This window comes from Rhagoletis zephyria, unplaced genomic scaffold (assembly GCF_001687245.7).
Source record: "Rhagoletis zephyria isolate East Lansing unplaced genomic scaffold, Rhagoletis_zephyria_1.1 Rzeph_scaffold_00042, whole genome shotgun sequence".
Taxonomy (NCBI): domain Eukaryota; kingdom Metazoa; phylum Arthropoda; class Insecta; order Diptera; family Tephritidae; genus Rhagoletis; species Rhagoletis zephyria.
This window is the reverse complement of record NW_016157126.1, coordinates 316,435-328,759: the sequence shown is the minus strand read 5'-3', so window position 1 is coordinate 328,759 and position 12,325 is coordinate 316,435. Positions and strand designations below refer to the sequence as shown.

The following is a 12,325-nucleotide window of genomic DNA, read 5'->3' as shown; positions in this document are numbered from 1 at the left end:
AATAGGCCGGCCGGTTTTAAACTACGCAGCACCAGTGTGGTTGCCGGGGACTAGTAGGACGCAGTGGATGAAGCTTCAGACAACACAGAACACCGCACTCAGGACAGCGACTGGATGCCTCCTGATGACGCCGTAACACCACCTTCCTGACGAGGCAAAAATGCTCCCAGTCAAGGAGCACAACATAATGCTTTGCAAGTTGCCTCTCCACCATGGGGAACCGATACGACGGAAGTAACACCTGCTGCTACATCAGCGTTCTCACTGTCTCAACACGCGGCGGCTATTCTGTGCCCACTGCGGGCAAGAGGTATCTTTTCCAGATATCGCCCATGCCCGAGACCAAAGCCAGCAGCCCCAACCGTTACAGCATCACCCGCTGCCCACGGTACCGCGTTGCAACCTGAATGGCGAGACGTCGACGGTCGCTTTTACGCCGACGTCACCATCGAAGGATTGCACATACGGGCACTGGTGGACACAATAGCCACACTAACGTATATCGACGACAACACGCGCGCGTATCTGGAACAGCGCAACATCCGGCCTCAGCCAAATGAATGGAATGTACAAGTCGCGGATCAAACATGCGTCGCTAGCACGCACACCTACCCCGTCAGGATTGAATACCACAATCGATTCACGCGCACATCAGTAGCAGTGATTCCTAACCCAGCAGAGCAAATGACACTAGGAATGGACTTCCTTGCAAAACTAGGCACCGTCGTCAAGCTAGACGGCCAGCCACTAGCTCGCGCCACACCACCGAAGGCTGATTCTCCACCCACTCTGTGCTGCCTGGCAGAGAGATTACACTTGGCCAAAGAGCAGAGCAGAGAGCCGACACGATTCGCCTTACCGGACCAAGCACTGCCGCCGAGCACGTGATCATGCTCCGGTAAAATCGACCGCCGAAACAGCGCTATCTCTCACGCAACGCCGCCATGCGTACCAAAACTCGCATTGCAAACACCATTGAATCTCAAATAGAAGCCGAAAACGACCGCAGAGGCGACCCCCATTCGAGGAAATGCCATGGCCGCCCAACAAATCACGCTTTACAAGCGTAAAGATTTTTCGCGGCCCACCGCTCTTACAGCCAGACGCGAGCCCCTGACTCCAGCTGTTCGCACCCTCGAGCCCCCCGGTACACTCCGATACGGCCACACCGAACCACTACGGCTCCGATATGGTGCCACCAACAACGGCCAATGCAGCACCAGGCGGCGTCAACGAAGAGCAGCCTTGCGACTCCCACACCACGGTGAAAGCCTGCTGATTTCAGCAACTATGGTCGAAGAATAAACATCAAATTTAGACTTAAGCGAAACATTTTTTTAATTTTGTCACCTTTTTTTGAAGCTAATTAACACACACGTACTCTGAATAAAAATTACTGTACAAACTTGGGCTTAAGTTAACACCTTTACGCTTGAATTATGTATATTTGCTACAAAAAAAAACATAATAGTAATTAATTAAATTTTCTTTTTATATATAAGTCTAAAAATATGTATTAAAGTTTACAACAAATAAAGGTTCATTAACACACACACCGACCGAGCCTTCACGCATCGTTTAAAGGTAAACTATACCGAGGCATTACCTCAGGTAGTGCAGGCCTTCGGACCCAAACTCCGGAATACTGCACCTTTTCATCCGCCGAAGTGGGAGGGGGACTGAACGTAGCTTCCCTACGCTACACTGTTACGCCCCTACATACCCACGTACATAGCAAACCATCATGCATATACATACTCACAATACATAAAGATATACGCAATATCACCACTATGCACATACACCCGTACTAATAGTCTCTCAAAACAAAGCGCACAGAACCACACAAAAGATGCATAGCAATCAAAAGAATTCGTGCACGCCAACACACCACGAAAGTTCGCTGCGTTCTCATGCCTACGGATTGCGATCTTCATTCGCTTCTCAAACGTTTCATTCGACGACCGACTTAAAGTGATCAACGCGAACTCAGCCGGCACCAGCTTCCGTAGGTAAGCACGGAGCGCATCGTGAGGCTTAAGCCGTAAACCTCTAGCGCCATTGGCTTTTTTTGCGTGAAATGCTGACAGGTTGAGGGTTGCAAAACGAGATATCGTCGTTACGCTAGACGGCCAGCCACTAGGCCGCGCCACACTGCCGAAGGCTCATTCTCCCATCCACAAAGTGCTACCTGACAGAGAGATTGCACTTGGACAAAGAGCAGAGCAGAGAGTCGACACGATTCGCCAACATTACCGGAGCAAGCACTGCCGCCGAGCACGTGATCATGCTGCGACAAAATCCTAGGGCTTGGAGCCCCACAACACTCATGTATATATACAGATAATTTTTGAATTGTACATAGAATATTAAAAATTGAAAACACATACTTTGAATTGTAGCCACATATTGTACAGCACTAGTTGAAGTGATTTGAATTACCGTTATTGTTCATATAATCATATACATACAATTGTACATATAGTTTAAGCACGTTGGCAATAAAGAACAAAGCGCAAAGGACAACGGGACATACGCGACGCGACTGCGGCCGACAAGTTTCGGATGGATATCGCACTTGTTGACGAAAAGATATTTCATATCATACGTCAACAAAACCGATAGCGATTCGAAAATTGTCGCTAACTGGATACAGAATCTGCCTACAAAAATGATACTTGTCCGATTCAGCTGGAACAAAAATACTTCAAACAAGTAAGAGTTTCTCTGTATTATGGCACCGAACCGGCATATATACATCTTTCATTTGAATCAGTATTAAAAGCAGTGTGTCCAGATTGTTTTAAAAAAAGCGCAATTTCTTAAAAAAAAAATTGCCAAAAATTGCCAACTTTTTTTTTTATAAAATTCATGGAATCGATTTAACAAATCTTTTATTTTAAAAATGAAATATCTTTTAAAACCAAAAACGAATACAACACCTTCAGACGGTAATAATAAATAACAAAAATCACTTATATAATAGTGACGTACAAACAATTTTCTTTAAAAATAGGCATACTTTTTAAAAATGTTTGTTTCAACACATTTTGCAATAGGTCTGTGCAATTATTAAATTTATTATAACTCATATCAATTGATTAATCGCACAATCCGCTTTTAAGAGGTCGGCGCTAAAAATTAAATAAAAACCTCGCCTTATTAGGCGAGATCAGCTATTTCCACAATTTCATCAAAATCACCTATAGTGTCTGAATGATTTACACTTCTGTTGTTGTCATATATTGAGCTATTCGACCTTGATAACATATTGTTTGATATTGGAAACGTTTTGCAGCAGAAACTATTAGGCTTCATATAACACTTTATTCGAACTATTGAATTACGGCTTTCCACCTCATCCTATTTTGAATCTTAGTTTTTGTTGAGGATAATAATATGAATTTACTATATTTCCAAATATTTTATTGCCAAATTTTTATTGCGGTTTTCACTCCGTAAACAATTATCCAAAATTCTTCAGTCGGATGGAATGGTTCTAAGAAAAGTTATTCCATGGGAAAGTTAAAAGATTTAAATATTACGTTTCCGCTGCTTTTCTTTCCTTGAAAGTCAAATAGAGAATTGGCAGGTCCCTGAAACTCACCCTCTTGTAATTCACACACTTTTCTGGTGACAAAATCAAAGCGTTTTTAAAAGTATTTAATTAACTAGGTAATCGTTTCAAAAGTTCTTCGATTAGGGTGATTAAATTGACTCAGCACATCACTACTGCTGTCATCTCGACTGTGACGCCAGCAAAACAGCTGATTCTGTCAAATTCACTGAGAGCCGATTAGCGGCATTGCCATCGGCGCCACCTTCTGATTCTCTCCACCGTGCAACAAGAGCAACCAACACAGCAAACACTCGCCAACACCAAAACGCGAGGAAAATGGCTGCGCCCGCCCATAGAAGCCGAAAACAACCGCAGAGGCGGCCACCATTCGAGGCAGCGCTATGGCCGCTCAACAAATCACTGTAGCGCCAGCTGCTTGCCAGATACTTTTGTAGGTGAATGTATGTATGTGGGTATGGAGTGGACCAAACATAAGGCAATCGGGCATCTATGTTAACTGAGCGTAAATGTGGGTACTGGATCGAACATAAGTAGTATGATCAAACCTCGATGTTAACCGATTGTGACTGTGTGAGTGTATAAGTATTCGATCGAACATAGTTAGTCAAACATTAACCATGTAACGCACAGAGAAAGTTCGAAGTGCTGAGTGAAACTAAAGTTCAGAGTGTGTGTGTGAAAGCGGTTTTTCTTTTGAGTTTTCATCGTGCATATGTAAGTACATAACACCGATTGAGTCATTTGGCCAGGCCAAAGGGTATAAAATGACCCAAGTGGTGGCGAACGGTTCAGATGCAAAAGTTATGGTGCTAGCGTTATTATAACCGGTGAAGTAACAGTGTAAAAGTTAAGGTTAAAGTTATTTTTAAAAAAAAAAAAAAATGTACCTTGTTTAAAGTGCTTGTAGTTACTATACAATTTTGTGAATTGTGCCGTTTTTACCGGATTGTCACATACCGGTGATCGCAAATCTGTAACAGTGTAGTGCTAAATTGGGAACTGGAGGTAAGAACTGCCTAATATTATTACCCAACCTTAAATCTGCAGGCATTCATAGATACGCCAACGCATATGTATGTATGTATGTACATATATATCGTTACCTTAATATAGAAAGGCCCTGTCTCACATTTGTATTTCTTCAAACATACTTTGATAATTTAGAGAAAGGCAAAGTTCTACAGTTGCAAATTTCGTAGAACTGCTGATTTTTATTAAAGATAATATTTTATCTAACGCTGTAATATTTGTTTTCAATTTCTATTATTTATTTATTTATTTATTTAATCTAGAAATAAACATTTCGTACAGACTATTTGGTAAAAAAACCAAATATAAATTAATAACTAATTTAGCATACTATTTAAAAGTAGTTTGAAATTAGATTTGGAAGAGAAATCGATAGCAGAAGAGTTTAAGAGCGAATTAAAGTCGTTTAGAGCTCTGCGAATAGGACCCAGAAGATAATTTAGGTAGGCCTTCTTAAGTAAAGCCATTCTAAGAGGCCTACCCAAGAAGGGCTGAAAAAAGTGCTAGCCTGAATGCCTTCTAGAAGGCCTTTTCTAGTTATAATTTGCCCGAATGCAACCCTGCATGAACTCAATAGATATGCTGGTCTGGCAACGCGATCATAGCTGAAATTTATGTATACCAACTCTTCAAGCGATCAACACGTGTGTGTAGAAATTTTAAAAGAAATATAAGCAATAATTCAATAAATAACTTAAAATATTCTAATGTAAGTGTTGTAAAAATGTATAAAAGGGGAATAAGTAAAAGTAGCTTTCATAGAAACCTGAAAGTAGAAAAACAAAAGCTCTTAAATCAATTGCGGTTGTGCAGAGGCGCACCTCAGGCGAATAATGTTAATTGTGAAAATCCCATAGATACCATTGATATTCCCACCACTTCTGCAGCGGCTAATGTCGAAGAAATTGATGTTTCTTTAGTTCCAAGACATCAGGTGGAAGAAACTCTACAAACTAAATTAATTAAATGGTGCAATCAGTACAATCCGACACGCGCAAGTGCAAATGCATTGCTCAAAATTTTAAGCTCTGAGGGTTTGGCGGTCCCTACCCACATAAAAACACTTTTAAAAAATAAGAATTGCTCAGAAAGTGTGATTTTTAGGACAGTGTCACCGGGAACCTATTGCCATATAGGTTTTTTGAAGCAACTAGAAAAACTTCCACATGAGTTTCTGCCAGAAGAAAATTCAATAACTTTTGATATAGGGGTAGATGGTATTCCGCTCTATAAAAGCAGTTCCCAAAGTTTGTGGCCAATTATGGGAAGGTTTGTGAACATCAATATTGATGTATTTTTAATTGGTGTCTACCTCGGCGGAACAAAGCCTTACAATATAGACTCATATCTACATGATTTAGTTTCGGAAATAAAAAACCTTAAAGAAAGCGGAGTTGAGCTCTATGGTCGCAGTTTCCAAATTGATTTACGAGCGTTCATCTGTGATGCACCTGCTCGCTCTTTCATGTGTAGCACGGTAGGCCATAACGCTTTAATAGGATGCGAGAAATGCTACCAAAGGGGCCAAAGGATTAATAACGTTACAACTTTCAGTACAGCCTCAGCTGAACCAAGAACGTATGAAGATTTTCGTAACAGAAAGCAAATGCAATTCCATAAAGGTTTTCATCAAAAGAGGCATAGTGAATTAGAGTTAATAGGAATTGATATGATTACTCAATTCCCCTTAGAGCCTATGCATTTGATAGACCTTGGAGTTATGCGAAAATTTCTAACGCTTCTTATAAATAGAAAAACCGTTCAAAAAATTGGGACTAACGACAAAAATTTGATGTCAAATAAGTTGATTTCCCTTGCTCCCTTCATCCCCAGGGAATTTCAAAGGAAACCGCGATCGCTTAATGAAATTTGTAGATGGAAAGCTACGGAGTTCCGGCAATTTGCCCTTTATACGGGCTTAGTCGTTTTAAAAGGTATTGTAGGCGAGGAAATGTATAATGAATATTTACTACTACATGTATCTTACAGGATGCTTTCTTCACCAGTAAATTCCAACTTTAATTTAAATAAGGCGGAGGATATGCTTAAGCTTTTCGTACAAAAGTTTCCAATTTTGTTTGGCGACTCCTGCGTGACATTCAATGTACATAACCTGCTGCATTTGCGAAAGTGTGTAGAAGATATGGGCGCACTTCCGAATTTTACAGCTTACAGTTTCGAAAATTTTATGCAGGAATTGAAAAAAAATGTCCGAAAGCCTTCTAAGATTCTGCAGCAGATAAGTAACAAATATTCCACCTCACATCTTAAGATTAAGGCTGTCCCAACGGGTTTTAAAAGAAATAAATTGGGGAAAATTATAAGTTTTCAAAATGAAAATTTCTTTGTGAGTACACGAATGCCAGATAATTTGTGCTGCATAGCTCCTTTTCAAATAGTAAGAATTACTGGATTTGTCGAAAGAGAAGAAATTTTTTTGAATGGGACGGTACTCACACACTTAAAAAATTTCTTTGAGCACCCCGTCCAATCTATGAATATGTTAGGGATATGCACTGGAAATATTTTTGATGAAAACGCTGATAAAAGAGATTTTAAGATAGATGAAGTAATGTGCAAAATGATGTACTTTCCCTCAGAAAATGAGTATTTATTTATTCCTCTTTTACACGGCTTCGACAACACTTATTTATAATTTAATAATTTCATAAAAACAAGATGTCGAAAAAAGTATTAAAAAGCTTGTGCACTTCAAACGCTAATTTTGAAACTCACACACAAAATCACATACAATTGCGAAACACTGTCACAAATGATTCCAAGGACGCGCAAATAAATGGTAATATTATTCGTATTTTTTATTTTAAATTTACTAATTTTAACTTTCCTATATCTTGCAGATTTACAATTAAGAATCGATAATTTAGAAAATACGGTAAACAAGCAAAACGAAATCATTATGGAAGAGCTGGCCACAATAAAGGCGTACACCCAACAGCTTGTTTTGTTTAAAACAGGAAACGCCGAAATAATAAAGCTGTTTCCAATAAAAACTGAGGAAGATTTGAATAACTTCGAAAATTCAGAAAATTACGATGAAAATGAAATGGTAAGAAGCTGCTTAGTTATTTTCCTCAATTTAATTTATACAAAATATACTGTCTTTCTTTTCTAGATCATGACTGTTCGGAAAATAATAAAAAAAGGCGGTTTGAAGCGAAATTTGTCGAGCCTCCTGGGGCCAGAGATAATAAAATCTTTTAATTATGATGGCATGCAGGGGAAAAAGGCTTTCCGTAACTTAGCTGTGCTTAACAATATATTTTTTAGTAAGTACATGTAAAGATACAGATTACGTTAATTCATATTTTTAGCGTAGTTAAGGTTTTAAAATGATATTTTCCCTCTCAATATTTCAGACGCTGCCGAAGACGTGACAACGCGGGAGCAATATCGATCCGAAATGAAAAGCGGATTTAAATTAAGCAAAAGTCGACAATATAAAGCAACTCATTTGCTTAAGAAGCAAAGTATTTGATTGACCTTTAATTTAAGTAATTCTAATATTTATTTTTATAAGCGTTAATTTTTAGTTTTTTGATCTCAATGAATTCAACTGTACCTAATTGCAATACCTTAATTTTTATATTAAATGAATTTCTTTGTATAAGTTAATATTTTTTAGCTAATAAGCCTTAGCGTTACAAACGAATGTGAAGTGCATTTTGAGTTGCAATAAAACCTCTTTTGAAACCTTAGAGAAGTATGTATTTTTTTAACTAAAGCAGCACTTTTAGAAGAACTGCTTCAAAACGCCTTCTGAAGTACGTCTTCCAAAAGCCCATCTGGAAGCCCTTCTGTAGGTAGCGAAATAAGAAGGCCTTCAGTGGTATGTTCTACAAAAGCCCGCCTGGAAGACCTTCTGTAGGTAGCGAAATAAGAAGGCCTTCAGTGGTGCGTCCTACAAAAGCCCTTGTGGAAGCCCTTTTATGGGTAGCGGAAGCAGAAGCCCTTCAATTTGTCCCACTCCATACAAAAAAGAAAGGAAGAAGGAATGTAAAGTGGAAGGCCTCTTGACTCCCAGGAAGGGCTTTTTACACCTAAAATTATCTACTGGGGAGCGTTATTCCTGACAAAATCCAGAGAAAAAATGTCATGATTCCTAAGGCTTCTTGGTGGGATATTAAATGTAATCCGTTCGAGTAAGAACGGCGAGTCAATCGCACCCCGTACAATTTCAAAAACGAAAGTAAGAGAAAGATTGTGCATGTGTATTGTGCAGTGATTTAAGGTTTATAAGCATGCATTTAGCAGTGAAAGATGGGAAAGGGTCAACGAAATGTAGACAGCGTAGAGCATAACGAATAAAAGATTTTTGGATACGTTCAATTCTGTTGATATGACATTCATAATATGGTCGCCAGATGAAGACAGCGTACTCGAGCTTAGAACGAACAAGAGTAGTGTATAGTAATTTTATGGTATATGGATCAGTGAAGTCCGAGGTAAATCGACGGATAAATGCAAGCATTGAATATGACTTTGCAATGGTATAATTTAAGTGGCTGTGAAAAGTAAATCTAGCATCAAAAATTACTCCTAAGTCAGAAACTTCACCAATGGTGGCAAGCTGCGAGTCACCAATGAGATAAGAAGTCTGGGTAATGGAACGTGATTTGGAGTGGGAGACATGGTAACACTTTTTTATATTTAAATTTAATCTATTTTTGGAGCACCAAGCAACCATATTAAGATCAGCCTGTAGATTAAATGAGTCTGAAGCATTAGAAATTGTAGAATAGATTTTCCAGTCATCCGCATACAATAGAAATCTTGAAAAGTTGAAGCAACTAGAAATATCATTAATGAAAATCACGAAAAGTAGGGGACCCAAGATGCTCCCCTGAGGAACTCCAGAGGAGGCGACGAAGGGATAGGAGAACACATTGTCAACTACAACAATACAATTCCGCGAAGAAAGATATGATTTTACCCAAGATAAAAAAGCTGAAGGAAAGCCTATGCTAGCCAATTTTGAAATTAATATTGACTGACAGATTTTGTCAAACGCCTTAGAAAAGTCCGTATACACGGTATCGACTTGCAGACGGTTATTAAAGGATTCGGTAAAAACAGCTAGGTTAGTTACAGTGGACCTTCCAGGCATAAAACCATGCTGATTAACAGATATTAAGGGACTAACAGCAAAAAATACTTTTTGTTTGACAATAAACTCAAATAATTTGGATATCGTTGATAATTTAGCTATTGGCCGATAGTTGCTTATATCGTTTTTATTGCCAGATTTGAATACCGGGGTGATAAGAGTGGTCTTCCAAGCATCTATAAACTCCCCCTGTTCAAGCGATTTATGGAAGATCAAAAAAAGTGGATAGGCAAAGGCAGGACAATTCTTCAACAGGAATGACGATATTCCATCGACATCGGATTGAGTTGAAGATTTGATATGCCGGATGCCATCCTCAACATAATCAATTGAAATATCAAGCGAACCAAAATTGATAGGAGAATGGGCACTCTGAGGATAACCGCCACAAGGATCCGAATCTTTCACAAAGCTAGAGCGAAAGAAATCCGCGAAAAGATTGGCAGCTTCAGAGGGAGTAGAGGCTTACATTTCATGATAAAACACATCACTGGGAATACTGGAACACGATTTCTTGGACTGGACATACCTCCAAAAAGCCTTCGGATTCAATTTTATTTCCGACTCAAATTCAAGAACATAATTCCGCTTAAGAACCTTACTCATCGACTTAAACTCTCTGGAGTATCGCAAGTATTTATCCTTGTGAGATAGGGCATTTGAAAGTTTAAATTTCTTAAAAAACTTGTTTTTCAAATTCTTCAATTTTTTAAGATCTTTGGTATACCAGGGAACCTTATAGCTTTTTTTTTATGCACTATTGGTATATTATCCGCACAGATTACATTAATTTATTGCTTAAAAGTATCGAAACAATGTAAAACACCAACCCCCGCAAATAACGAAACCCAGGCTACAGATGAAACCACATCATTTACAACATCAAAGTTGCATTTTCTATAGCAGAAGCTAGTAGGATTACTATACGATAAAACAGTTCTAAACTCATAAAACTCTAAATGAAGAATAAGCGGAACATGATGCAGGCCGGGAGTCGATAATGGGTCAAGGCACTCATTAAGTGTGAAATTTAAATCATTACTAATAAAGATAAGGTCTAGGATTCTAGATAGCTTATTAGAAAAACGATTAATTTGTGATAGGTTAATACTTAAAAAATTATCAATGACATAACATTCACAGCCACTGTTAACATTCGTAGGATATAAGGCTAGGCCATTATCCAAACTAGACCAGTTAATGTCACACAGGTTAAAATCCCCAACAATACAAACATTTTCATTATTAGAAGCAAGGCAAGAATATTATCTACATGCGCTTTATATAAAGACTCAGCACTAGACGGCGGAACATAGGAAGCACATATAAAAAGCTTAGACAAGCCATTGACCGAAACGCAGAGCTGATCCAGCAGGGTATCCGCAATCGCCAAAGGGAGAAGCGACGATCGATAGTTTCGCCTAACTGCAATGAGTACTCCACCACCTCTAGAGAGCCCCGTTTTAATATAGTCACGGTCTTTGCGAAAAACGTTGTACAGATTGGAGTCAAAAAACTCAGAATCGAAAAAATTTGTATTAAGCCAGGTCTCAATCAGTATGTAAATATCATAATCTGAGTGAGAACTCATTTCAAAAAGTGCCTTGGACTTTGTTCGGAGGCCGGAAACATTTTGATAATATATTTTTAATTGCTTGGAAGGAACTTTTCTTGACACAGGGTTAGTTATGCCTCTTTCTGAGGAGCACCGTCTCGTTGAAAAAAACGAAACGGACGAATCAACACACTCTCTGAGTGTCCGCCTTAAGCAGCTTCTCGTTACTAAGATCCGAATCTTTCTTTATTAGCGGGTAGAAAACCATCCACTTTACATCGATTTTAGCTGTCTTAGAAGCATACGATAAAAGATCAGCAGCGGTTACACTAGGCGAGAATGAAGATATATGCAGCCATTTCAAGTCTTAGCTCATTGGTGCTGCATGAGCCAATAACCAAAGGTTTTACAGTATTGCGTTTACGTTTTGGTACAGTTTTCCAGCCGGGTGTTTGCAATGTATTAGTAGCAGTCGCAACAGCACTCGCAGTAGGCGTCGTAGCTTGCATTACCACTGGGACAGGCGAAGAAGTAGGAACAGGAGAAGAAGAAAAATCGCCATCACAAGCAGCATTGCAGAGACCAGATGGTGTAGCGGAAACGGGATCGCGAGAGCCCGACGCAGCAGGCGCGCGGTTGTTTACATGCTGTAGAGCGCGAACATTTGAAGAAGATAACGAAATAAGTAAATGAGACGAGGCAACAGAAACCGTCGTGTCACTGTTGTTGCCAAATTTATCATCACAAGCAGAGGCAGCATCAGGAGAGCCCGACGCAGCAGGCTCGCTTTTGTTTACAATCAAATGCACTTGTGACGAATTTGGAAGCGGCGAGAAAGTGAGCAGTTCGGTGTCCGCTGCCCGGCAACCGTTGACACCACTTTTGTTGTTATGAGCACTTTTAAGGGCACTTACTTCTGCAGTTAATGCATTAATAGCATTGGCATTGTTGTTACCATTTGCAGCCATTAAATTAACTTGGTTTTTTACACCATCAATCTGCGACGCTAAGTCTTTAAACTTTACTTCGAAAG

General features: G+C 39.2%; 3 protein-coding genes across 14 annotated transcripts in view; 2 read left to right on the top strand and 1 right to left on the bottom strand.

Moving 5' to 3' along the window:
- Crk (Crk proto-oncogene, adaptor protein) overlaps positions 1–12,325 on the bottom strand; it is a 190,879-nt gene that overhangs the window by 22,963 nt on the left and 155,591 nt on the right. The window lies entirely within an intron of this gene.
- LOC108367183 (uncharacterized) lies at positions 3,757–8,925 on the top strand. The gene is made up of 5 exons (XM_017621780.1): positions 3,757–5,318; positions 7,289–7,409; positions 7,471–7,679; positions 7,746–7,899; positions 7,990–8,925. Exons 2-5 carry the CDS (start codon positions 7,289–7,291, stop codon positions 8,106–8,108), a joined length of 603 nt encoding a protein of 200 aa, XP_017477269.1. The 5' UTR covers positions 3,757–5,318; the 3' UTR covers positions 8,109–8,925.
- Positions 5,308–7,290, top strand: LOC108367073 (uncharacterized). Of its 2 annotated transcripts, none has more exons than XM_017621619.1 (2): positions 5,308–5,906; positions 5,948–7,290. In XM_017621619.1, exons 1-2 carry the CDS (start codon positions 5,899–5,901, stop codon positions 7,263–7,265), a joined length of 1,326 nt encoding a protein of 441 aa, XP_017477108.1. In that variant the 5' UTR covers positions 5,308–5,898; the 3' UTR covers positions 7,266–7,290. The 2 variants fall into 2 exon arrangements, with proteins under 2 accessions (XP_017477108.1, XP_017477100.1); XM_017621611.1 differs by having other exon boundaries at positions 5,308–6,278; positions 6,351–7,290.